Source organism: Cuculus canorus, chromosome 3 (assembly GCF_017976375.1).
Source record: "Cuculus canorus isolate bCucCan1 chromosome 3, bCucCan1.pri, whole genome shotgun sequence".
Classification (NCBI taxonomy): domain Eukaryota; kingdom Metazoa; phylum Chordata; class Aves; order Cuculiformes; family Cuculidae; genus Cuculus; species Cuculus canorus.
In genome coordinates, this window is record NC_071403.1 from 68,538,110 (window position 1) to 68,564,537 (window position 26,428).

At 45.4% G+C, this 26,428-nt stretch overlaps 1 protein-coding gene across 3 annotated transcripts in view; it reads right to left on the bottom strand.

The window, feature by feature from the left end:
• INTS9 (integrator complex subunit 9) overlaps positions 1-26,428 on the bottom strand; it is a 92,694-nt gene that overhangs the window by 22,955 nt on the left and 43,311 nt on the right. For all 3 annotated transcript variants that reach the window (XM_054063891.1, XM_009563774.2, XM_009563773.2), the window contains 3 exons: positions 21,778-21,958; positions 17,972-18,032; positions 4,975-5,146 (listed from right to left, as the gene is read on the bottom strand). In XM_054063891.1, the coding sequence (XP_053919866.1) occupies positions 4,975-5,146; positions 17,972-18,032; positions 21,778-21,958 (414 nt within the window). The remainder of the gene's footprint in view (positions 1-4,974; positions 5,147-17,971; positions 18,033-21,777; positions 21,959-26,428) is intronic.

Sequence of the window (26,428 nt, forward strand, 5' to 3'; positions counted from 1 at the left end):
TGTCCTGAGCTGCATCCAAAACAGTGGGACCAGCAATATTTTCCTGTGAGGGTGGTAAGGCACCAGCTCAGGTTGCTCAGGAAAGTTGTGGATGCTTCATCCCTGGAGGTGTTTAAGGCCAGGTTGGATGGGGCATAGAGCAACCTGATCCAGTGGGAGGTGTCCCTGCCCATGGCAGGGGGCTTGGGACTGGATGGCCTTTAAGGTCCTTTCCAACCCAAACCATTCTATGATTCTATGATAATGTACAGACGTGGAATTCCTGAGCTAAGAACCCAAATTGGCATCCAGTCTATAGTCTCTCCGAACAACTAATGAAAACATAAAAGCCTTGGAAAAGTGAGAAATTCTAATGAAGGAATTCTAACACAGGACTTTGAAGATTTATAATATGTGAAAACCATAACTTGAACAAGTCTCATGGTGAACTCACACCACAGACAGGGATAGCTGGCTGGAAACTACCAAAAATCAGAAGTCACCCATCTGATGGGAGACAGCACCTGCCAAGGACACATATTGACTTCTTCTGACAGAATTACAGGTCCATAGCCTTTCCACCAGGACATATGATTTACTGCTGTGTGACACCGAGTTATAAATGCTGGAACTGTACAGCACTAACGTGGCATGCGTGAGCTGTTTTAAGATCTACTAGGGAGGTAGTTTTTAAAGCATTGCTGTTATTGTAGACTGAGCAAGCAGCAGACTTCTTTCTACCATGTTTTCTCCTACAATTTCCTTGTGGATTAGTGGTATTCTGCATTTTAATCAATAATCTTTTCAACGTTGTTCAGCATTAACATTTGCAGATGACACAAGCTCTAAGGAGAGTAGCACCACATCTCACACACAGCTGGTGTCCTGTCTATCATCTGCAGCTGCTGTTTCAGTCTATATTCTCTTGTAGTTGTTTTTTACACTACAGATTGGAAAGGTGGAGACTACTTAGCTCCTGGGGACTGAACAAGCAGTGCCATCATTAACAACACTGCATGGCCTGTAGTTTAAGGGTCCTAATTACTAGGAACTAGGAGTCCATCACAGGAAAAGCTAGAACATCACCTGCTATCACATACTGTTTCATAGAATCGTAGATCCATAGAATGGTTTGGGACCTTAGAGGACATGCAGTTCCAAGCCCCTGCCATGGGCAGGGACACCTCCCACTGCATCAGCTTATTCAAAGCCTCCTCCAGCCTGACCTTGAACACCTCCAGGGATGGGGCAGCCACCACTTCTCTGGGTAACCTGGGCCAAGGCCTCCCCACCCTCACAGGAAAACATTTCTTCCTAGTATCTTATTTCACTCTCCCTTCTTTCAGCTTCAAACTAAGCCCCCTCATCCTATCTCTGCACTCCCTGATCAAGGGCCTCTCCCCAGCTTTCCTGTAGGCTCCCTTTAAGTTCTGGAAGACTACCCTTAGGTATTCCTGCAGCCTTCTCTTCTCCAGACTGTACAACCCCAACTCTCTCAGCCTGTCCTCATATAGGAGGTGCTCCAGCTCTTGGATCATACTTGTGGCCTCCTCTGGACTTGCTCCAACAGATCCATGTCCTTCCTGTGCTGAGGACTCCAGAACTGAACACAGGGCTTCAGGTTACGTCTCACAAGAGCAGAGCAGAGGGGCAGAATCCCCTCCCTCGCCCTGTTGGTCCCACTGCTTTGGATGCGGCCCAGGATATGCTTGGCTTTCTGGTCTGCAAGCACACATTGGTCCACTTCAATGGACCAGATTTCTTTCAGTAGTGTCCACGGTTGAGTTAACCCCTCAATCATGATCATCATCTCTATGTCACATTTCTTCCTTGATGACCTAAGGTGTCATGGGCCCACCAAGCTATAAACAATCCACCCTTTTGTTGCCAGTCCAGCTCCATCCCAGCCACCTCAATCTCAGCAGCCTGATGCATCTGCTGGATGGTTTGACCACAGAATCATAGAATCCTTAAGGTTGGAAAAGACCTCTAAGATCATCAAGTCCAACCACCAAAATAATAATAACACACCTACTTAAACCATGTCCTGAAGTGCCACATCTACACATTTTTTTAACCCCTCTAGGGATAGTGACACCACCACTTCCCTGGCAGCCTGTTCCCAGGTGTTCTTCAGTGGCCTGACTTCTGGTACGTGAGCACCTACGTAACATACTTCTACAATCAGGTTCTCTATCAAGCAGCAGTATCTTGCCACAATGCTGCAGCCCACATGGGTTTGCGTCTGCACTGCCAGTGGCTCTGCTTCCATTGCTTGATCCCAGCTGAAACCAGGACATAACTACAGGAGTTTTTATCTTTAAAAAGCAGAATCAAGATAATTAAATAATAAAAATGCCGGGCATCAGTGGAGGTGCTTCAGATTTCCACTGGAGTTACTAAGAACAAAAGAATTTAATCTGGTAGGAGTTTCTGTAGACAGAGATGTCTTTGTTCCAGCTGACACAGTCATAAGGAATTAGGAACATCCTGCCAGGTAGATATGCCTACAGACAGCGGCAGAGTCTAAAAGTCATGGACAGACCAATTTAGGAAACAAACCACCACAAGGTCCTGGAATCACTGTGCACTCCAAGATCAGCAGAACCAGGAGTTTCATTTGAAGCATAAACTGGGAACGAATATCAAACATAATGACCTAAGGTGCTGTTATGGCTGCCATTCTGATGCCTTAGCAACTTCCCAGGACCATGTTCTAATAGAAGAAGCTTGAGCTATTTCCTCATTTCACAGAAGGGTCACATTTTAATATAGAAAGGTTAATTACCTCTCCCTACAAGAAGTCACAGGATAAGAGCTCTTGCCATTAAAGGCCAGTTTCTGACACTCTTGATGATGCTGAGTAGAACATTCAGAACATGATTAATGCCACTGATTTCCTAGGGATTCATGAAATATGCAACCCAGCAGAGGGTGTATGGGCTCCGGTTTTAATTGAAGTCCCAACTGGAGTAGAATTCACTACTTCCAAGACAATGGATATCTATAATGTAATATTACCAATTACTGTAATTAGTCATATCTCCTGAAGCTACCTCAAAGGTCAGGAGTGATGGGTACTGTAACAGCTATGACGTTAGTGCTGGGGTACCATGCACCATTTCCCAGCATAAACAGATTTAAGTGTCTTGTCTGCTCAGCAGGAACTTCCACATATCTTCTCTCCCCTTGCAGTAGGGATAATTACTTACTTCTTTAAACCTTCCCAAATTGGTTTAACAGTATCATGATACTGTGATCCATCTTGGTACCAATATTGTGAAAGAGTCAAAGGAGTTTGCTCATCACTAGCCTCAAGTCTACAGCTAAAAAACAAGGAAGGGAGGAAATAATCTTTCCCAATCCTCTTTGCTTTAGGAGGTTATGTGCTTTCCAGCAGTTCTATTCACTAAAAAGAGGAGGAAAATCATAGAATCATAGAATGGCTTGGGGTGGAAGAGACATTAAAGCCCATGCAGTTCCAAAGCCCCTGCCATGGGCAGGGACACCTCCCATTGGATCATCTGGCTTTGAACACCTCCAGGGATGGGGCAGCCACCACTCCTCTGGACAACCTGGGCCAGGGCCTCACACCCTCACAAGAAAAAATTTCTGCCTAAAATCTCATCTCAATCTCCCCTCTTTCAGCTTACAACTGTTCCCCCTCGTCCTATCCCTGTACTCCCTGATCAAGAGCCCCTCCACAGCTTTCCTGGAGCCCCTTTCACTACTGGGAGGCTGCTCTAAGGTCTCCCCAGAGCCTTCTCCAGGCTGAACAACACCAAAGCTTAACTGTGGGACTCCATCACACCCTTGCCGTGGGAGTAGGCTTGATCAGTGTTCTCGTCTCTAGTTCTAATTACTTTGTCCTACCCAAAATCCACACCTTTTTAATCTGGCTGTGTTATATATAACAAATCTGCCAGCTAAACCAGAGCTCTTCATACATAAAATCAGTAGCAATGGCCTTTCTTTATCTTCTCAAATCTGAAGAGTGCTCCCTGCAGGGTTCTGTATGGATGGTACATTGGGTATAAAGAGGAGGCACCTGGACAAAACTTCAGTTTGAGGGAAGGCCTTCAAATGTTTTTAAAGGAGATCAAACTCTGGAAGAGATCTCCTTTGCTAGATTCCACAAAAGCTTGATGCTCTCTCTTAAATACTTTGTTTCTAATAACTGGCTGGTCCAAGGACACAGAAGCCCTGTGGATCTCGGACCACAGCTCATTCTGAGGTGGACAGGGCCTGATTCATTAAATCCATTAAAAGTACAGTCAGCATTAGAGGCAGACTGGCCGCAGTGAAGAAACTTAAAAGGCCTCTTGTGTTTCTGGCAGCCTGAGTCGTTGAGAAAGGAAACGCCTCTCCAGGGTATGAGCTAGAGCTGTACCTTCAGCTTCAAATACAAATGTGTCTGTCAGTCAAAAAAAGCACCTGAAAAAAGCCCTGAGCCAAAAGGCAGCAACGACATAGATCATCACTGCCAGGTCCGTGGGGGGTGAGCAGTTCTGAAACAGCAGAGATGACAGGAACATCTTTAGAAACTGTCTGTTTGCTTGAGGTGTTGATGAAAGGCCAGGAGAAAGGATGACGAAAGAGTTTGTGACTCCAATGGAATCCGGAGAAGTGTTCCTCCTTTCTGATCAGCATCAATTAGGACTTGTCTGGGTTTAACTTGCAGCCAGCTGCTTCTAATCCAAAAATTAATTTCCTGTAGGCATTTTACTGCTGCGCATAACACAGATTGTGCTTAGAAATGGCAGGAATGGTCTCTGCATGGCAAAGGTTGGCTCTGCAGGGCTAAAATGAATTAAATGGCACAATAATTACATTTATCCCTACAGTAAATCCTGGGGTCTTAATTTAGATGAGCTCCTACTGAAGTCAGGAACTTCTGCCCCAGGATAAATGAATAAAGCCCCTAGGATGTGGCCACACTTAGTCAGAGAGCACAATCTATCATTAATTTGATAATCATAACTGCATTGTACTTACCTGTGAATATAACAGTGTTCAAGTTGGATTTTCCCCATAGTTCCATGAAATGAACAACATCCCCAAATCTGAGAGAGGGATGTCCAGTAAACACAACACACGGCTGCTTGAAGTCATTGCTGAAGTCTCCATGGATGCTGGGATAATGTTTCAATTTGTTTGTCTGAATGAGCTGAAATTTTAAAAAAAAAATACAGACATTACAGATTTTTCAAGCCTCTGTGCTCTGTAGTTCAGAGCGTTTATTTACAAGAGATCAGAAATATTCTACCATGTTTTTTTCCAACCTCCCTGCCATGGGCAGGGACACCTTCCACTACATCAGGTTACTCAAAGCCCCATTCTGCCTGGCCTTGAACACCTCCAGGGATGGGGCAGCCACCACTTCTCTGGGGAACCTTGGGGTAGGGCCTCACCATCCTCACAGAAAAACTTTTCTTCCTAAAATCTCATCTCAATATCCCTTCTTTCAGCTTAAAATCATTCCCCCTTGTTCTATCCCTGCACTCCCTGACCAAGAGCGTCTCCCCAGCTTTCCTGGTGCCCCTTTCAGTACTGGGAGGCTGCTCCAAGGTCTCCCCAGACCCTTCTCTTCTTCAGGCTTAACAACCCCATCTCTCTCAGCCTGTCCTTGTATGGGAGGTGCTCCAGCCCTCAGATCATCTCTGTGCTCCTCTGCTGCACTCACTCCAATGTCCTTCCTACGCTGAGTTCCAGAAATGAACACAGCACTCCAGGTGAGGCATCTGTGAACAGAAGTATCAACCCTACTCAACTTCTATCTGCCACCCTCTAAAGATATGCTTTGGGCCTAGAACAGGCAATATACAAATCTCTCTCAATACTGTTTCAACAGTTCAAAGCTGACTGGACATGGGTGCCAATATCTTTCTCCTTTGCTTCCTTGAGTTTTGTCTCCTTCGAGTTCCCAACAGCAACTGTTTTGCCTGACTTTGCATTTGACTTCCCACATGTCCTGTTCAAAACCGCTGTGCAGTCCCTGGAACTGAATGGGATTGTGGTTTGATGTAGGATGGAAACTGTAGGTGGACACTGCCTGTTATTTCCATGTAGATCCTCGGATCATGGAGGAAGTAGCTAGGGGACTACACTTTATGCAGCTCACTAGCAATATGCAAATCCTATTTAATCTTCAAGAGGGAGATTTGAAAAAAACACTCACTAACTGCTCTGGCAGTAAATACGCACTGAATCTTGAAAACATCTCTGCAATAAAGACTAGTAATGATTTCTGATTAACACATCTGGAGCATAATATTTAGAATCTAAACTTAGCTTCAGTAATAAAAACTGCAGCTTAGCAGACAATGCACAACCCAAATTTGATCCCATTAAATACTGGCACTTAAAAGAACAGCTAGGAAATGGCCTCATGAAGCTTTCTGCTTGCTTTTTCGAAGGAAGCCAAAAGCCTCAAAATGGAAGTTGCAAAGCAATTTCCACGCGTAAAGTTGAAGAAGGGGACAACTTCTACTTCAAATATTAAACTGGATATGGTATCATAAAATCATAGAATGGTTTGGGTTGGAATGAACTTAAAGCCCATCCAGTTCCAACCCCTTTGCTATGGGCAGGGACACCCCCCATTGGATCAGGTTGCTCCAAGCCCCATCCAACCTGGCCTTGAACACTTTCAGGGATGGAGCAGTCACCAGTTCTGTGGGCAGCCTGGACCAGGGCCTCCCCACCCTCACAGGAAAACATTTCTTCCTAAGATGTCATCTCAATCTCCCCTCTCGCAGCTTAAAACCATTCCCCCTTATCCTGTCCCTGCAATCCTTGATAAAGAGCCCTTCCCAGCTTTCCTGTAGTGACCTTTAAAATGTGACGTTCCAGGGCCAATCTTTGTCAGAGACCAGCCTGTAGCAAAGTGAAGGACATTTCCACAGCTACCATTTATGTAGTATACTTCAGAAAATCACAAACAGTCCTTCCAGTATCCAGTTTCACTGGTTCCTTAGAATTATATGTGTATTTGTACACAGTAGCATTCAAATCTTTGCTAAGATGTGAGAGCAGCACTCAGCGTGCAAAAGCATTCCCAACAGCTTATTTCACATCTACACCTATACAAACACCTTCATTGTTTATACACAAAAAAGCTGTATGCTCTCCAAATCTCTTTCTATTCCTTTGTAGAGAGACACAGGATTTCTAATGCAGTTTTCAGGACCTTGGGTTTTGCGTGTATCGTTCTTTTTAATCATTCTTTTTCACTTCCAGCAACAAAACACCTAGCATACTGCTGTGATGCACAGCTTCTAACTGGGGAGCCAACTCAGGAGGGAAAAGAAACACATGCTGAATCCTCAGCACCATGCCCTGAGGTGTTTTTTTTATCTTAAAAGATCTTTTATGGTAAGTCTGCTGAAGCTCTCTACCTTAGGCCACAATCTGATTCTTGCAGCTGGACACAGCAAGAATGAAAGGATACAAAAACAAGTTTAGAGACGTTCTACTCCCTCCAGTGATAAAACGGCTTGTAGATTTTAGCATCTAGAGCAAAGTCTTTTCTAATTACCCAATAAAAAATATACAGAGCTGAACTTGCAAACCAGATCTAACATAATCTCACAAATCTCTAAGGGGATTAAATTTGTAATGATTTGTAGAGGCTTTTTGTATCTACAGAGGAGATGGGTTGTATAAGCACAACAGTCATTCCTGTGTCATGTTCAGATCTCCAGCCTGCACCAAGCCTGGGTTTTGAGACCCCTCTCCATGGAGCCCTGTGTCCAGTTCTGGAATCCCCAACATAAGAAGGATATGGAATTGTTGGAATGGGTCCAGAGGAAGCTACAAAGATGATCTGAGGGCTGGAGCACCTCCCATATGAGGACAGGCTGAGAGAGTTGGGGTTGCTCAGCCTGGAGAAGAGAAGGCTCTGGGGAGACCTTACAGTGGCCTTCCAGTACATGAGGGGGGCTAATAGGAAAGCTGAGGACTTTTTACAAGGGCCTGTAGTGATAGAACAAGGCAAAATGGCTTTAAATTGGAAGGGGATGGTTTAGAGTAGACATTAGAATGGAATTCTTTATGACGAGGGTGGTGAGGCACTGGAAGAGGTTGCCCCATCCCTGGAGGTGTTCAAGGCCAGGTTGGATGGGGCTTTGAGCAACCTGATCCAGTGGGAGGCGTCCCTGCCCATGGCAGGGGGGTTGAACTGGATGGGCTTCAAAGTCCCTTCCAAACACAAACCGTTGTATGAAAACACTGCCTGGCACTCAGTCTACCAATATTTTTAAAAGGAGACTGATTTTGGGAAACAGAAGCCACATTCAGAGCATCCTTCTACAGAGAGCCACTTTTTACTGAAAGCTTGATAGTGGATGGTAAAGCACTGAACCGAAACTGAGGAGAGCTGCATTTTTTTAAATCCCAAATGGTTATGCTTCCCTTTAAAGCAGTAGAGTTGATTTACAGGGTCAGCAACTGCTGCTATAAACAGGATAAATCTCCAGGGACTCCGTGTACCCTTTATTGAAGTGAGCCAAAATACAGTGCTATTTATTTTGTGTGGGTTTGTGTGTGCGTGTGTGTAAGTTCTGTATCCAGAATTCTGAACAGATGCGGTTCTCATCAATGAGTGATGCATTTATTACTTCACCTCCCTCACACCCTGCATAAGACCAATGCTAACAGGGGCCCAATTCTACATAATGCTATAAGACAAAACATAGCACTAAACAATCACCTGCTTCCAGACATTTATGGCTTTGAATGTGTTATGTATATGGAGGTACATGGAGGAGGGAAGCAAAGACGATGAAGACAAATGCTAGTATTTAAGTCCACAGAATCAATATTACTTCCATCCTGGCTATTTTCAGTCAGAAGAGGAGGCTTTTTGTAGCCATTTCTCTTAGACGTTGCTAGCAGAATCCTTCATATGAGGGCAGCAAATCCAAATTCTTCCTCCACTAGAAAATACTGATCACTGTAAATTACCTGTCAGATTTTTCTGTTGGGGACATTTAGAGAAGTCTGGATTCTCTTCTCTTTTAGCCTGAAATTATCTATGTAAAGATTGAGTAGAAATGAAAAAGAGCAAAAAGCTTCCCATTTCGCCTTGCTAGAACAAGAACCTAGAGGCTGAGGGCAGACCTTATCACTGTCTACAGCTCCCTGAAAGGAGGATGTTGTGAGGTAGGTGCTGGTCTCTTCTCTCAAGTAACAAGTGATAGGATGAGAGGAAATCATAGAATCATAGAATCACTAGGTTGGAAAGGACCCACTGGGTCATTGAGTCCAACCATTCCTAACACTCCCTTAAACCATGTCCCTAAGTACTTCATCAACCTGTTCCTTAAACACCTCCAGGGAAGGTGACTCGACCACCTCCCTGGGCAGCCTGTTCCAGTGCCTGATGACTCTTTCTGTGAAGAATTTTTTTCTGATATCCAGCCTGAACATTCCCTGGCGGAGCTTCAGGCCATTCCCCCTTGTCCTGTCCTCAGTCACTTGGGAGAAGAGGCCAGCTCCCTCCTCTCCACAACCTCCTTTCAGGTAGTTGTAGAGAGTAATAAGGTCTCCCCTCAGTCTCCTCCTCTCCAGGCTAAACAACCCCAGCTCTCTCAGCCACTCCTCGTAAGACTTGTTCTCCAGCCCCCTCACCAGCTTCATTGCTCTTCTCTGGACACACTCCAGAGCCTCAACATCCTTCTTGTGGTGAGGGGCCCAGAACTGAACACAGTACTCAAGGTGCGGTCTCACCAGTGCCGAGTATAGAGGGAGAATAACCTCCCTGGACCTGCTGGTCACACCGTTTCTGATACAAACCAAGATGCCATTGGCCTTCTTGGCCACCTGGGCACACTGCTGGCTCACGTTCAGTCGGCTGTCAACCATTACCCGAAGGTCCTTCTCCTCTGTACAGCTCTCCAGCCACTCTTCCCCCAGTCTGTAGCACTGCACAGGGTTGTTGTGCCCCAAGTGCAGGACCCGGTGTTTGGCCTTGTTGAACCTGATGCCATTGGCCTCAGCTCAACGGTCCAGCCTGTTTAGGTCCCTTTGCAGAGCCCCCCCTGCCCTCCAGCAGATCCACACTTCCATCCAGCTTAGTGTCATCTGCAAACTTGCTGAGGGTGCACTCAATGCCTTCATCCAGGTCATTGATCAAGACATTGAACAGGGCTGGACCGAGTACCAAGCCCTGAGGAACCCCACTTGTGACTGGCCTCCAGCTGGAGTTAACTCCATTAACCACCACTCTCTGGGCCCGGCCATCCAACCAGTTTTCAACCCAGGAGAGTGTGCGCCTGTCCAGGCCAGAGGCTGACAGTTTCTGAAGCAGAATGCTGTGAGAAACTGTGTCAAAGGCTTTACCGAAGTCCAAGAAGACTCCATCCACAGCCTTTCCCCCATCCAGTAGTCGAGTCATTTTGTCATAGAAGGTGATCAGGTTAGTTTGGCAAGATCTGCCTTTTGTAAACCCGTATTGACTGGGCCTGATCACCCGGTTCTCTTGCATGTGCTTCATGATAGCACTCAAGATTACCTGTTCCATGACTTTCCCCGGCACTGAGGTCAGCACAGATGGCCTCGAGTTGTGCTAAAGGAGGTTTAGATTGGATATTAGGAAAAAAATCTTCACAGAAAGGGTTCTCAGGCACTGGCAGAGGCTGCCCAAGGCAGTAGTTGAGTCTCCATCCCTGGTGGTACTTAATAGACAGGCAGATGAGGTGCTCAGGGATACGGTTTAGTAGTGGACAGGTATGGTTGGACTCTGATCTCAAAGGTCTTCTCCAGCCAAACAATTCTATGATTCTAACAATTCAACTATTCATTTATAAGGTCTCTACCTCCACCAAAGGGCTGGTGCAGAGAGTATAATCCATGGCTCCTGTTGAAATGGCTGGGGAAATGGGAATTCCTCTGGCTGGGGAAATGGGAATTCCTCAGCTGTGGCTGCACTAGGATAGGACATTCCCATACACTCAAGGAATTTGGTAAAACACTGCAAGTTGGTTCTGCATAACATTTGTAAGCAAAACAAATTACTGATTTATGTTCCCCAGCATTTCAGCCAGACATCGTGGAGCTTAAATCTAAGCCTGTTTTAGACAGCTAATCCTAGCATATTACTGCCTTGGAAGCGAAAGCCACCACCTCCCTCGGACAGCCTGATCTATTCACAAACATTTGGAAACTCTAGTTTTTAACATTGCAGAAGCTTCTGTTGCACCAGTTTGCATTCCTTTGCATCACAATAAGTGCTGGTGGAAAAACTGAATTGCCACTTTTGATTCAGCATAGGGAAGAGCCACCCACAATCCATATCTTCCCTCCCTAACTGTTTCTCTACTCCACCTCCCCAGGAGTCCCGTGAGAAATCACTGGCTGGAATGTACATCAGTCCTGCTCCAGATGCAAACTCCCTCCAGCAGAGCCACAGAAACTCTCACCCCAGAGATCACAGAGCAATACCTTTAAAAAGAAGCACTTTAAATATCTTTACAAAGAAGCTAAAAGGTTGCAGATGAGACTTCAAAAGCTTTTGCAAGAATATGGACACTTCACTCACATTAACTTTAGTAGGAATTGATGTCCAAATTCCCCCTATAAGCTGGAAGCACTTCAGACCACAAGCCTTGCTCATAATGGAAGAGAAGTAAATCCACTGCTCACTCTGACTGGGTGCTAGGAAACAAACTGCCACCTCAAGGCACAATAATAATGAATTGTGATTGTGCAGGAGGAGATATAATGAACACCTAATACTACATTAAAGTAGAAGTAACAAGGAAGGAGTAGGAGGGTTTTGGTTTCTCTGCAGAGTTGAACAGAGTCTTTTTTCTCAGCACAGCAGAATAAGGAATGAGTCCAAATCAGCTAACTTAAATCACAAACCTGGAAAATTTCCACGTGAAGAGAATGAAAAACCTTCAAACAACTTAGTATAGAGAGAAGAGTTAGACAAAAAGAAAAATTGTAGAGATGATGAAGGTGATCTGAGGGCTGGAGCACCTCTGCTATGAGGACAGGCTGAGAGAGTTGGCGTTGTTTAGCCTGGAGAAGAGAAGGCTCTGGGAAGACCTTAGAGCAACCTCCAATTGATGAGTGAAAGCAGACAAGGAGGGTTGGGTTATAGGGTTTGATTCCACAAAACACCAGTACTGAAAAGGGCTCCAGGAAAGCTGGGTAGGGACATTTTACAAGGGCCTGTAGTAATGGGATGGGGGGGTGTGGGTGGTGGCTTTAAATTTTAAAGGGGAAGATTCAGATGAGACATTAGGAAGAAATTCTTCACAACAAGGACGGTAAGGCCCTGGCCCAGGCTGCACAGAGAAGTAGTGGCTGCCTCATCCCTGGAGGTGTTCAAGGCCAGGTTGGATGGGGCTTTGAGCAATCTGATCCAGTGGGACGTATCCCCACCCATGGCAGGAGGGCTGGAACTGGGGGGCTTTAAGGTGCCTTCCAACTCAAACCATTCTGTGATTCTATGATTCTAAGATACTTTTATTTATCCTCTTGTAACAATAATAAAAGAACAGTTAAGTGAAGCACAAAATATAATTAAAACTGATTAAAGGAATTAAATACTCTCTTATACTATGCACAAGGCACCGTTGGAACTCATTCCTGCAAGGGACTACATCAACAATTTCGGGATTTTTTTCCTTGTTTGTTTTTAATTCTTGGTGTTTATACAATGAACAGGAACATCGAATTTCAGGACCAGAGAGCGTGCTGGGCTGGACTTGTTCTGTAGATAATTAGAAGCTTATTTCCTGGCCTGTCCATTTCTGATGTATCATGCCAGGCATGTTATTAATACTCGCTAATAACTAAGTGGCATGTCTGAGTAATTCCTCATTTTCTTCCAACAATTGAGCAGCTAGGCACGTCTTTTCATGATAGGCAATTTCCATATAGTTTGCATTGCACAAGCCTAACATTACTTCGAACAAAGTAAGGCAATTCTCTGCTAACATCCTATCTAATAGAAATGATCACTCAATGTCTGTTTCTGATACTCATTAAAAATTCCTTCAAGTGCAAGTAAGCAGAGCTCCTGATTGTGAGGTCAGGGAGTCACAGGTTTAGAAAAAGAGTATCCACCCAAGACAAAGAGCTGGCTGCTCACTAAGGCTCTAATTTTGTAACTGGAAGCCTTCAGTCCAAGTCCTTGCTCCCTTCTAGCTAGACTGGTCTTACGGGCATGGACAGGTTATTCAGGCCAGGTCTGTATTAAGACTATTTGGCTTGGTAAATTTATACCAAACCATCATAGCACCTGAGTCAACTATGGATACTCTTTGCACAGGCTTAACAGGGTTTCTGCCAGGGGATAAAGAACACACTTGTTAAAGACACTACTGAAAAGAGGCTATATCATAGAATCATATAATGGTTTGGGTTGTAAGAGACCTTAAGTTCCAACCATCTGCCACAGGCAGAGATACCTTCCACTAGATCAGGTTGCTCAACATCTCACCCAATCTGGCCTTGAACACCTCCAGGGATGGGGCAGCCAACACTTCTCTGGGCAACTTGGGCCTGGATCACCCCAACCTCACAGAAAAATATTTCTTCCCAAGATCTCATCTCATCTCAATCTCCCCTATTCCCATTTCAAACTGCTCCCTGCCTTGTCCTGTGCCTGCACTCCCTGATCAAGAGCCCCTCCCCAACTTTCCTGGAGCCCCTTTCAAGTACTGGGAGGCTGCTCTAAGGTCTCTCCAGAGCCTTCTCTTCTCCAGACTGAACAACCCCAACTCTCTCAGCCTGTCCTTGTATGGGAGGTGCTCCAGCCCCCAGACCATTCTCGTGGCCTTCTCTGGACTTGCTCCAACAGATCCATGTCCTTACTGTGTTGAGGACTCCAGAGGTAGATGCAGGGCTCCAGGTGAGGTCTCACCAGAGCAGAGCAGAGGGACAGAATCCTCTCCCTCACCCTGCTGGTCCCACTGCTTTAGATGCAGCCTAGGACACACCCTGGCTTTCTGGACTGTGAGTGCACATTGCTGGCTCATGTTAAGCTTCTCATCCACCAACACCACCAAGTCTTTCTCCTCAGGGCTGCTCTCAATCAGTTCTCTATCCAGCCTGTATTTGTGCTTGGGATTGCCCTGATCCAACTGCAGGACCTTCTGCTTGGCCTTGTTGAACTTCATGAGGTTCGCACAGGCTCACCCCTCCAGCCTGCCAGGGTCTCTCTGGATGTCATATGGATGTTTCTTATTTTTATGAGTTACATTTACAGTGTCATTTCCAAGATTTTGCCTCTCTTCCACTTACACTGTTTGTTTCAACTCTACATTTCATAGAAGAAAAACAAATCCAGCTCCTCTCCCCTGCCTTAGGAACAGCATGACAGCATTAAACCATAACCAGCTGTAGGTACCACTAAAACTGGAATGCAGCCCAAGGCAGCTGAGAATTAGAGGAGTAGAAGGATTTCAGTAGCTGTCCCTCAGAGGACAGCAACAAGGAATTGAAGGCACATGCTGGGCACCGAGTACCTGACCTGGACATCTGGGCACTGTGCTGGTGAGCATGGCTGCCATAGATGTCAGTCATCACATAGATCCCAATGTGCTTTGATTGTTTAAAACCAAACCATGCACTTTATAGAACAGAAAGGAGCAATCTGCTCTCAAGCATGTGTAAACTTCAGTGATTTATGACCTCAGGAAAGCACTAAATGAAACAGCAGCCTCAATCTTTCTTTGCCTGGATATTATTTTGTTTCGGTTTTGCTGCTAAGTCAGGCTTTTGAAAGACTGTTGCTATCTGCCTAGAGCTCCTGCCTCCCACCATACAAATGGGTTTTGCGAAATACCCAATATGTATCAGAACGTAGCAATGAAAAGACCCATTTAGCCCATCATGGGGTGCAGGTTATGCAGGTTACTCCACTTCCCGCTGTTTTCTCCACTACTCACTCTTTAGCCCACTTTGCAGTGTTTGTAGAGCAGCTGTAAGCAAACACCCAAACACTCAGTATTAGCTGTGTTAGATGACTTACCGTGAAAGGTGCAGTACTTAGATGGTCATTCAGTGCTGAAACACCTACAGGCTACAGCCATTCCATAGTTTGGAACGTGCACACACGGTATATTATGTCATTTAGCACACTCAAGGCAACCCTTCAGCAAAACTGTAAGAAGTCTCAGAATGGCTTCCTGTCAATGATACCCAGGGGTCTAGATAAAGCTGCCTGTGCATCTCACAATAAAATGTCTCTAGCTTTGGATATTGGGAAAAATTTCTTTACCAAAAGAGTGGTGAAGCCCTGGCAGAGGCTGCCCAGGGCAGGGGTGGAGTCTCCATCCCTAGAGGGGTTAAAAAATGTGCGGCTGTGGCACTTGGGGACACAGTTCAGTCGGCACGGTGGGTTTGGGCTGATGGTTGGACTGGCTGAGCTTAGATGTCTTTTCCAACCTCTATGACTCTATTATAACTTGTACGATCTGGCCTCGTCAGCCAAAGACTGTAGCAGGAAGGTTACTCCCTGCGCGTTGTATTTTGCCACAAGGAACTGATCTGCTCTCTGCTGTGGTGGGGCCTTTCCTAGAAAATTATCTTCATCTACATATGAAGTACAGACAAACAGCTTGACAGCTAAACAATAATTTGGCAAAATCTCATTATCACTGGGCCTCTGGAGAACAGAAAATGTCCTAAAAATTAGAGGACACAGTTATCACTCCATAAACACAAAGACCTATCATGTAAGATGGGTTAATTAATCCTGCCTTTGACAGCTGCATGTTTTGCCTCAAGTTTTTGGAAGGGCTTTCACTAAACTTGCCAGTTACAGTGCATATGGTGAACTAAAATTTCGAAGCAATGTCTCTAGTAGAACAGATAGTCCGTGAAACCCATAAAGCTGTGGATCAACAAGGACACCTCAAAAAGCAGAGATGCAGGGGAAGTTAGAAAGTATAGCCAGCAGCATGGCTATAGAGTCTTGCACTGAGTGATCAGGCTTTGGAATTTATTTATTGGTGTGAATCACAGAATCATAGAATGGTTTGGGTTGGAAGGGACCTCAAAGTCCATCCAGTTCCAACCCCCCTGACGTGGGCAGGGATGCCTCCCAGTGGATCAGGTTGCTCAAAGTCTCATTACACCTGGCTTTGAACACCCCCAGGGATGGGGCAGCCACAACTTCTCTGGGCAACCTGAATTTTTTGGTTACAAAAAAGAGTTGTGGTGAGGTGGCTTGTCCTGCAGGTTGCACTTTTCCTGGTAATACATAAAACACTGTTTGTCCTGCTTGAAATGCATTCCAGCATCTGGAAAGAGTGAGGACTTCTGGTCAGTTCCTACTTCCAACAATGCCTTTGAAGCACCTACAGATATTATATACAATGGGCAATGGAAATTTCCAGAATAAGTCCCTGGATGAGATATCTCAGAGGAACAAAAACACAGTGCCTGAAAAAAAGTTTTTATTCTCTGGACACTTAAACCTGCAATGGCCACTCTGCACATCTCAGTAAACAGTTCTGACCACAGGAACTAAAGCAGACAATTTTCTGAGACTGCATGCCTCAAATGGCTCACTGTCCTACAGGAGTAGGACTTAGCCAAAATTATTCCTCAGTCTCATTTCTTCCTTTCCCAGCCTGCCTTTCATTTACTTCAGTAGGAACTCTACCTGTTCCCAATGGAGAAAGTAAGAGATTTACCCTCCTGATGTCTGAGATAACTCTGAAGGCAGGATTTGTATCACATTTATTTAATGTCTGGTTGGCTAAAACTTCTCAAAATATTATTTTCATAGAATCATAGACTGGTTTGGCTTGGAAGGGACCTTAAAGCCCATTCATTTCCAAATCCTCCTGTCATTGGCAGGGACACCTCCCACTGGATCAAGTTGCTCAAAGCCCTATCCAACCTGGCCTTGAACACTTCTAGGGATGGGGCAGCCACTATCTCTCCAAGCAAAGTGTGTCACTGCCTTAACACCCTTAGTGTAAAAAGCGTCTTCCTAATAGCTAATCTAAATCTCCCTCTTTCAGCTTAAAACTAGCCTGCCTCGTCCTATTCCTGCACTCCGTGATAAAGAGCCCTGCCCCAGCTTTCCTGCAGCCCATCTCCCCAGAGCCTTCTCTTTTCCAGCCTGAGCAACCCCAACTCTCTCAGCCTGTCCTCGTACGGCAGGTGCTCCAGCCCTTGGATCATAGTGGTGCTTGTTTGGACTCACTCTTAACAGATCCATGTCCTTCCTGTGTTGAGGACTCCGGAAGTGAACACAGGGCTCCAGGTGGGGTATCACCAGAGCAGAGTAGAGGGGAAGAATCCCCTTCCTGGCCCTGCTGCTCACAGTTCTTTGGGTGCAGCCCAGGATATGGTTGGTATTCTGGGCTGCAAGCACATGTTTTGCTGTGGGGAAGATCCCCTCAATATACATTTTGTGCAGTGTGATCCCCCCAAAGATAGGAACCTTATTCCTCTTTGCTTCACTAAGATGCCAGCTCAAGTGATTTCATTTAAAATTGCCAATGAGAGCACTCAGTGTTTGCAAGCTTGAATTTTTTTACATCAAACCTCTCTTTGAAGACACCATTTCTCCTGCAGCACACAACATGGTTCCTATTTCAGCTAGAGAGGTAGGAGCTGGGATGACTAAACTGTGCCTGATAACAAGCTCTCAGTTTTACAGATTTTGAAATAAACTGCTTGGACAAAGGGAATATTTGTGGTTGCAGCCTGATAAGAGAAAACACTCAGCCATGTGTGTGCCAGATAGCCTTCTGTGGGGGAAGAAGTAAGCCAGGCAAGCGTATGTAAGTTATACGCTGAAATAAACACTGTGATAATTTCTGAATTGAGGGAACACCACTATTCATTCCTCCCTTATGCTCCCAAATTAATCACAGAAAGCAAAGTCAAAACCAAACTTGTATGAATAATGACACAGAAACTATTACAGAGCTGTAGAAATGTTCACCAGAAAAACAACAGCCATACAGGAAAATCCACTCTGTGATCTTAGGAAACGGCAAGACCATGTTTTCCTTACCTCAGCATGGGGAAAAGGAGGTTCTGGAAGATAAACCTTTGTTTGTTTGTTGTGACACAACCTTTAAAAGAAAAGGAAAATAAGCTGGGTTAGCGAGCTGTGGCACATCCTGCAGTGTCTGCTGCCATCTACTGTCAAAGCCATTTCTATCGGTGCAAAATAACCCGGTTGTTTTGCTGCTTCCCCGTCCAGAGGACTGACACCTAAGGACAGGACAGCTCAGTCAGAGCGAGAACACTTAGAGATGGTGCAAAAAAGCTGAAGTAATTTTGTACACACTACATAACAGAATTCCTCTGCTGCTGAAGACAAATTCGTACCTCAGCATCCCCATCATCTGATACTCCTAACTTCAGCAGTTGCTGCAAAGCCAGATCATCTCTCAACAGAAATGTTTTTCTGTGAGGGTGGTGAGGCCCTGGCCCAGGTTGCTCAGAGAAGTGGTGGCTGCCGCATCCCTGGGGGTATTCAAGGATGGGGCTTGGAGCAACCTGATCCAATGGGAGGTGTCCCTGCCTATGGCAGAGGGGTTGGAACTGGATGGGCTTTAAAGTCCCTTCCCACTCAAACCATTCTATGATTCTGCAAAAAAATTCCACTTGCCTCACCCTGTTTCTCAGCAATGACTTAGTCCTTTCGCTCATTATAATCTAATTCCCCTATGCATTTTACTATTGCAGCCACAGTGTTGGTAAACTGCCTCTCACCATGGCATAATGCACACCGTTCCCTGCTATGTTCCATCAATCATTTATTTTTAAAACATAAATATTGAGAGTTGTTGATGAGCTCCAGCGAGACTCCTGATTCATCCTATTACAGAGACAATTGTCAGAGGCCTGTGTGACGTTACAATTATCTGCAGTGACACTGTCCCAGTGGCTTTTTCTGGGAAACACTACCCAACTCGTACTTCTTCACTTTACTATAAAGCAATATGCCCGAGTCAAACTAAATTTGATGACGTCTAAGAGATACTAAAAGCAGGGCATTTATTTTAGCTGACTAAGTTGTAGAACTGGAAAGCTGAGTTTTCCCTGAATTTCCCTGAATTTCAGCCCCAGTTCTGACCTCAAACCTCAGTTTTACAGATGTTCAACCTCTGCCTCCATTTCTACCTAAGTAAGTGTTCGGAGTGTTAAGTGTTCGGAGAACAGCTCACTTTGGTTTTGACTTTTGAATGTAAGCCTCTACAGCAAAGTAGAATTCAAAAACATGGTATTTGAACACTTGTGTGCTGAACTGTGCCAGCTAGACACAGCAAACCAAAAGACCCAACTGGCACGTCTCATTCTTGTGACTTTGACAGCAATACCTAACCCAAAGGACTACTGCAACAAGAACTATGCAGCTACCACTTCAGTGGCTACTGCAACGAAATCATCATGTAAATACAGTCATAACAATTGTTTAACTATAAACTATGAGTCAACACACCCTGGTGAGCACAGAGAAGACTGGCCAGGAAAGTGAGGCTTGGTTTTCCTCCTTTTGCTGAACGCAATGCAACTAAAATCCACCAGATTTCAATCCTCTTTACAAGTCAGTTTTTCTGGACCTCTCTTTTCTTTACTGAACTCTAGACTTTAAAATGCTGGAAGAAAGGAAGGAAAAACTAACTTACTCTACTTCACAATCTAAAGTACCTCTTCATTTGTAAGAATTTAGGACCAGTTACAAGTTGCTGGATTCTCCTTTCCACGGCTCAAAGTCACAGAATGGCTGAGGTTGGAAAAGACCTCATGAGATCACAGAATCACTGAATAATTCAGGTTGGAAAAGACTTCTAGGATCAAGTCCAATCGTCACCCCAACACCACCGTGCCTACTAAACCATGTCCCCATCTGCCACAACTACATATTTTTTTACACCTGCAGACTCCACCACTTCCATGGGCAGCCACTTCCAATGCTTCACCACTCTTTCAGTAAAGAAATTTTTTCCTAATATCGAATCCAAACTTCCCCTGGAACAACTTGAGGCCATTTCCTCTCTTCCTATCCCTTGTTACTTGGCAGAAGAGACCAGCACCCACCTTGCTACAACCTCCTTTCAGATAGTTGTAGAGAGCAATAAGATTCCCCCTCAGATGATGTAGTCCTTCACTCTGCTCAAGCACTGTCAGCTAAAGCAGGTTGTCCGGGACTGTGTCCAGCTGGGTTTTGGTATCCTCATAAAGACTCCATCACCTCTCTGCAAAACCTATGTTTGACCACACTCACAGTCTACAAGTGTTTCTTTTGTTCAGATGAAATTCATGTGTTTTCATTAGTGCCTCTTGACACGCTGCTGTCAGTGGGCATTGCTGAGAAGAGTCTGGCTCCCTCGTCCTCATTTCCTCCCATCAAGTATACACACTCATAAGATCCTCTGGAGCCTTCTGTTATTCAGGCTGAAAAGTCCCAGCTCTTTCAGCCTCTCCTCATCTGGAAGATCACCTTTGCAGCCCCATGCTGGCCTCACTGTAGTTAGCACATATCCTCCTTGTACTGCAGAGCCCGAAAGGAGACACGGCTCTCCATGCAGCTTCACTGGTGCTGAGCAGAGAGGATCCCCTTCCCTGACCTGCTGGGCCTGATCCTCTGCCTAGCGCAGCCCAGGATACTGTTGGCCTTTTTTGCCATGAAAAATTGCACAAAATTTAACAAGGGCAAGTGCTGGATTTTGCACCTGGGACAGGGCAACCCTGGCTGTCCACACAGACTGGGGAGCAAGAGGCTGGAGAGCAGCCCAGCAGAAAGGGATCTGGGGATTCTGGTTGATGGCAAGTTGACCATGAGCCAGCAGCATGCTCTGGCAGACAAGAGGGTGAACTGTGTCCTGGGGTGCATCCAGCACGGCATTGCCAGACAGCTGAGGGAGGGGATTGTCTTGCTCTACTCTGCTCTGGTGTGGCCCCACCTCAAGTAGTGGGTGTGGTTTTGGGCACCACAGTATAAAAATGATCTAAAGCTACTGGAGAGCACCCAGACGAGGCCACAAAGCTGGTGAAGGGTTTAGAGGGGAAGTCATTTGAGGAGCGGATGAAGACACTTGGTCTGTTCAGTCCAGAGAAGAGGAGACTGAGGGGAGACCTCATTGTGCTCTACAGCTTCCTCACAAAGCAGGGAGGAGAAGCAGGCGCTGAGCTCTTCTCTCTGGTGACCAATGATAGGACCAGAGGTAATGGCAGGAGGAAGCGCCATCGGAGGGTTAGGCTGGGTATTAGGAACAAGTTCTTCACCAGAGGGTGGTGGAGCACTAGAACAGCTCCCCAGAGGAGCAACTATGGCACCAAGCCTGACAATATTTCAGAAGCATTTGGACAACTCCCTTAGACACATGGTGTGTATATTTGGGTTGTCTTATGCACTGATAGGAGATAGACTCAACGATTCTTCTGGGTCCCTTTCAATATAGGACATTCTATGATTCTATCAAAATACATTGCTGGCTCAGCAAAATTAACCCTGAAAAATCTATTTTGCTTATACAGGGAAACCATGGTATCATTTTTGGACACTGGATAAGATGTGCAAACAGGCACAGCTAAAATTCCCTCAAGTCGAGTACATCATTTAATCATTCTTGCAAGTACCAAAAAGAACAGATTATTTGAGGTTGCGTGTTCTACAGGAAATGATGCTTCCCTAATTATAGAACATCTACTTACACACGCACGCACACCCTTGTGACTCAAGAAATGTGTTCACAGTTCTAATCAAGGGTGTGTTAGAATACGCAGAGTAGAGATAACCTGCATATATCTATTTGCCACAGCTGAGTGTGTGAATTGAAGTTGATGAAACAGCCCTTTAACACCTACCATTCAGCAAAGATCTGGGAAAATTCAAGGGAGCTGTTGGCAACAGGGGAGATGAAATAAAAAGGCACACTGGAGAGGCCGGCAGAGTCAATATACTGATACAGGCACTCCAGCAGATCATAGATCACTCCAGAGGGGTAACAGGGAACCAGCACATTTCCTCCATTTCGGACAGTCATAGCTAAGGGAGAGAGAGAGAGAAATATCAGTTAATAGGGCTCATATTTAAACTTTTTAATAGAATTCCTTAAATCCAAATATTGCATCACAAACAGAAAGAAGCTACTGCGTGAAGTAAAAGAATACACTATGAATATGAATTGGGAGAAACACTTCTGATCGAGGGAGGTGATTCTCCCCTTATACTGCACTCTTGTGAGACCCCACCTGGAGTTCTGTGTCCAGTTCTGGAATCCTCAACATAAGAAGGAGATCGAACTGTTGGAATGGGTCCAGAGGAGGCCACAAAGATGATTCGAGGACTGGAGCACCTCCCATATAGGGATAGTCTAAGAGAGTTGGGGCTGTTCACCCTGGAGAAGAGAAGGCTGTGGGGAGACCTTAAAGCAGCCTCCCAGTACTGAAAGGGGCTCCAGGAAAGCTGGGGAGGGGCTCTTGATCAGGGAGTGCAGGGATAGGACAAGGGGGAATGGTTTTAAGCTGAAAGAGGGGAGATTGAGATGGGATCCTAGGAAGACACTTTTTACACTGAGGGTGGTGAGGCACTGGAACAGATTGCCCAGGGAGGTAGTGTATGCCCCATCCCTGGAGGTGTTCAAGGCCAGGTTGGGTGAGGCTTTGAGCAACCTGATCCAGTGGGAGGTGTCCCTGCCCATAGCAGGGTTTGGAACTGGATGGGCTTTAAGGTCCCTTCCAAGCCAAAGCGTTCTATGATTCTATGATTTAATGCCTTCTCCAGGCTTAGTGGATTGCAGGATTACACTCTATTAGCTGGGGGGGGCACAGAACAGATGGAGCACATACAAAACTCCTGACACGAGATGGCGGTCTTGCACCAGCACATGAGGATAAGCGAGTGGGACAAAACACCTTACCATCAAAATAAACCCTGCTCCATCTATTAGCTGTCCACCAGAGGGAAAGGACAGAAGTTCACAAGCCTCAGCTGAAAGCATTACATGTGGTAAACAGTTCTGTACTCATTTTTCAGTACTCCAGATGAAAGGCTGATGATATGGTTACTTCAAACAGCCCTCAAAGACAGATTTGGGTGCTGGAGTGCTTCTCCTTTTTAAAATCTCTAAATATTTCTGTTCCTTGAATATAACAAGAACAATTTAAAACCTCCATGAATGGCAGTCATCATGGGACTAGAGAAAAAAAGGGAAAAAGGAAAAATAGGTTTACTCTGTAATCAAGATCTGAGTACAACAGCAAAAGCAAGCACAGAGCAAATGCTTCGTTCTTTTGGCAGAATGAATTACAAAAATGCTGTTCCTTATGGGAAAGTGGAAATACATTGTCTAGCTCAAGGAGCAATTGCTGCCTCACTAGGATTTCATCTGTGGTGGTGGGGTAAAACCATCTACTGCTGTTAATTGCAGTACAGCAGCAGTAACATTATGCACAGGGCATTACACAAAAAGCTGTGAAAGACCCTGAAAACGCATATATTACATCCCACCATAATCACTTCCTTCACTTCCATTTATTGACAGCCTTTGATGGGGTACAGATTTAGCACATTAAGGGGCTTTTCACCCCACCTACATGCTCAAGGAAGGTTTTTGTGGCTGAATGTCTAAAGGTTTTATTGAGTCTAGGGAAATACAAACTCTGTAGTAGGATTTTTCACATGCATTTAGGTCCCTAACTCTTTTAGCAGTCAGTGCCTTTACATGCTGCTCACAATAGCCAGTGGTCAGACACCTTCTGTGTTAGAGTTATATTATCATTGCAGTGCAGTGGATTTATAGCCTAGGTTTTCTCCAGTCACATACAAACAATACCATCAAAATACTTCAGAATACAAATAGGAATACTTTACATTTGTGAGACCCCACATGGAGTCTTGTGTGTAGTTCTGCAATCTCCAGTATAAGAAGGATATGGAACTGTTGGAATGGGTCCAGAGGAGGCCACAAAGATTATCCGAGGGCTGGATCATCTCTATGAGGACAGGCTTAGGGAGTTGGGGTTCCTCAGTCTGGAGAAGAGAAGACTCCAAGCAAACCTCAAACCTTATAGCGGCCTTCCATTACCTGAAAGGGGCTACAAGAAAGCTGGGGAGGGACTTTTTAAAAGGGCCTGTAGTGATAGGATGAGGGGGAATGGCTTTATATTGGAAGGGGGAAGATTTAGATTAGACATCAGTAAGAAATTCTTCAAGCTGCGGTTGGTGAGGCACTGGAACAGGTTGCACAGAGAAGTCATAGCTGCCCTGTTCCTGAAAGTTCAAGGCCAGGTCAGATGAGGCTTCTAGTGGGAGTTGTTCCTGTCCATAGCAGGGGGGTTGGAACTGGATGGACTTTAAGGTCTCTTCCAAGCCAAACTATTCTATGATTCTATGTTGCGAAACATCCCAGCAATGTGCAGAACTCTCTCTCTTACATGTGTAAGACTGAACTGTTCCATCTGTAAAGAGGATGCGAAGAGAGGAATGAGGAAATTAAGAATAATATTTTCAGAGCCATCTGGGGGTTGAAAGCCAAGCCTCTGGCTCCAGAACCAGAATTTGCACTGCTTCATTATGCACTCAAAAATTCTGCAAAGAGGAAGGATAAGGACCTAGATAGCTGCATCAGGAAGAGGAAGGAAATGCAGAGTACAGGGCACAATAGTGGTCAGTGGAAAATGCTAAGGAAAAGGATATGTCTGCAGTGCGGTCTCTACTTCAAATGAGGATACTGGCTGAAAAACCAAGGTGTGCGTGTCTCCAGGTTCTTTCTTCATTCTTCCGCTATGAGGACAGTCTGAAAGAGTTGGGGTTGTTCAGCCTGGAGAAAAGAAGGCTGTGGGGAGACCTCAGAGCAGCCTCCCAGTGCCAAAAGGCGGTTTACAGGATACCTGGGGAAAGACTTTTGATCAAAGAATGCTGGGATAGGATGAGGGAGAACAGTTGGAAGCCTCAAGAGGGGAGACTGAGATGAGATCTTAGGAAAAAATTGCTCACACTGAGGGTCGTGAGACCCTGGCCCAGGTTGCCCAGAGAAGTGGTGATTCTATGATTCACTCATTCAGGCACCAACTGTCTTCACCCAGTTGAGACAAATGGCTCTCTCTTTCCACTGAAGAGGCAAGAGGAAGAGCTTTCATTTAACAATGGCTGGTTAAAGAATTTGTCTAGGCCATGCAAAATGGGAGTCTCATTTCTAAGCCTTAGAGTTTGAATTCACAGGTCTCCCTTCCCTGCAGCCATTAGTTCGCTATGGGAACCTCAAGTCTCTTCTGTGGAAAATCACAGAATCATAGAATGTTTTAGCTTGGAAGGGACATCAAAAGCCCATTCAGTTCCAAACTCCCTGCCAGGGGCAGGGACATCTTTTACTGAATCAGGCTGCTCCATCCAGCCTAGTCTTGAACAACTCCAGGTGTGTGACTATATAATACTTTGACCTCATAATCTCAAAAAGAACCAGAAGTTCAAGATTCCTGGGCCCACAGAGAAAATAACTGAGGACAAGGTCTTGGTGCAGATGCTAGCTTGAGTCTCTGTTTCCAGGAAAACTAGAGAGTTGGTTACCAATAATTACTATAAAATCACAATGCAGGGAGTAGAGCATGCTTTCAGCCACCTGTCCTATTCACTTGGCCATAGACCCAAGGCTGCTGGCCCTTTGAATCTCATGTTCCTGGTGGCACAGTGACATGATTTTGAAAGTGGCCTGGTGAATATTCCTAGTGCCCAGGACAAGAAAGGCCAGAAACACAGCTATCATCCCACCACTGGCAAGGCTCCATGTGACAGCTTTTCAGTTTAGAATATAGCACTTAACTCCTCGGTACAAGTTTATCTGCACATGCTGTGGAGAGCACAGCAGGCACTAGTTGAGGGTGCTCTTAACCAGTTCCATAAAGGGATAAGAATTACATCACAGCTTCTCCAAAACAGGGATGAAAAGTTTTACAAGCACATTGCTTTCCATGCAAGCAGCAGTCCAGTCTGGCTCTCTGCACCACTACAATAACTTTCTACAGTTGTCAGGAAGAGAACATGTACATAATCATAATATTATAGTTGGAAGGAACCTTAAAGATCATCCAGTTCCAACCCCTCCCTGCGATGGGCAGGAACACCTCCTGCTTGACCAGGCTGCTCAAAGCCCCAGCCAAACTGGCCTTGAATACCTCCAGGGATGGGGCAGCCACAACTTCCCCGGGCAATCTGGGCCAGTGCCTTCCCACTCTCAGTGTGAAGATCTTCTTCCTAATGTCTAATTTAAATCTTCCCCCTTCCAATTTAAAGCCATTACCCCTCATCCTGTCACTACACACCCCTGTAAGTCCCTCCCCAGCTTTCCTGGAGCACCTTCAGACAATGGAAGGCTGCTCTAAGGCCTCCTCAGAGCCTTCTCTTCTCCACGCTGAACAACCCCAACTCTCTCAGGCTGTCCTCATAGCAGAGGTTCTCCACCCCTTGGATCATCTTTGCGGCCTCCTCTGGATCCGTTCCAGCAGTTCCATATCCTTC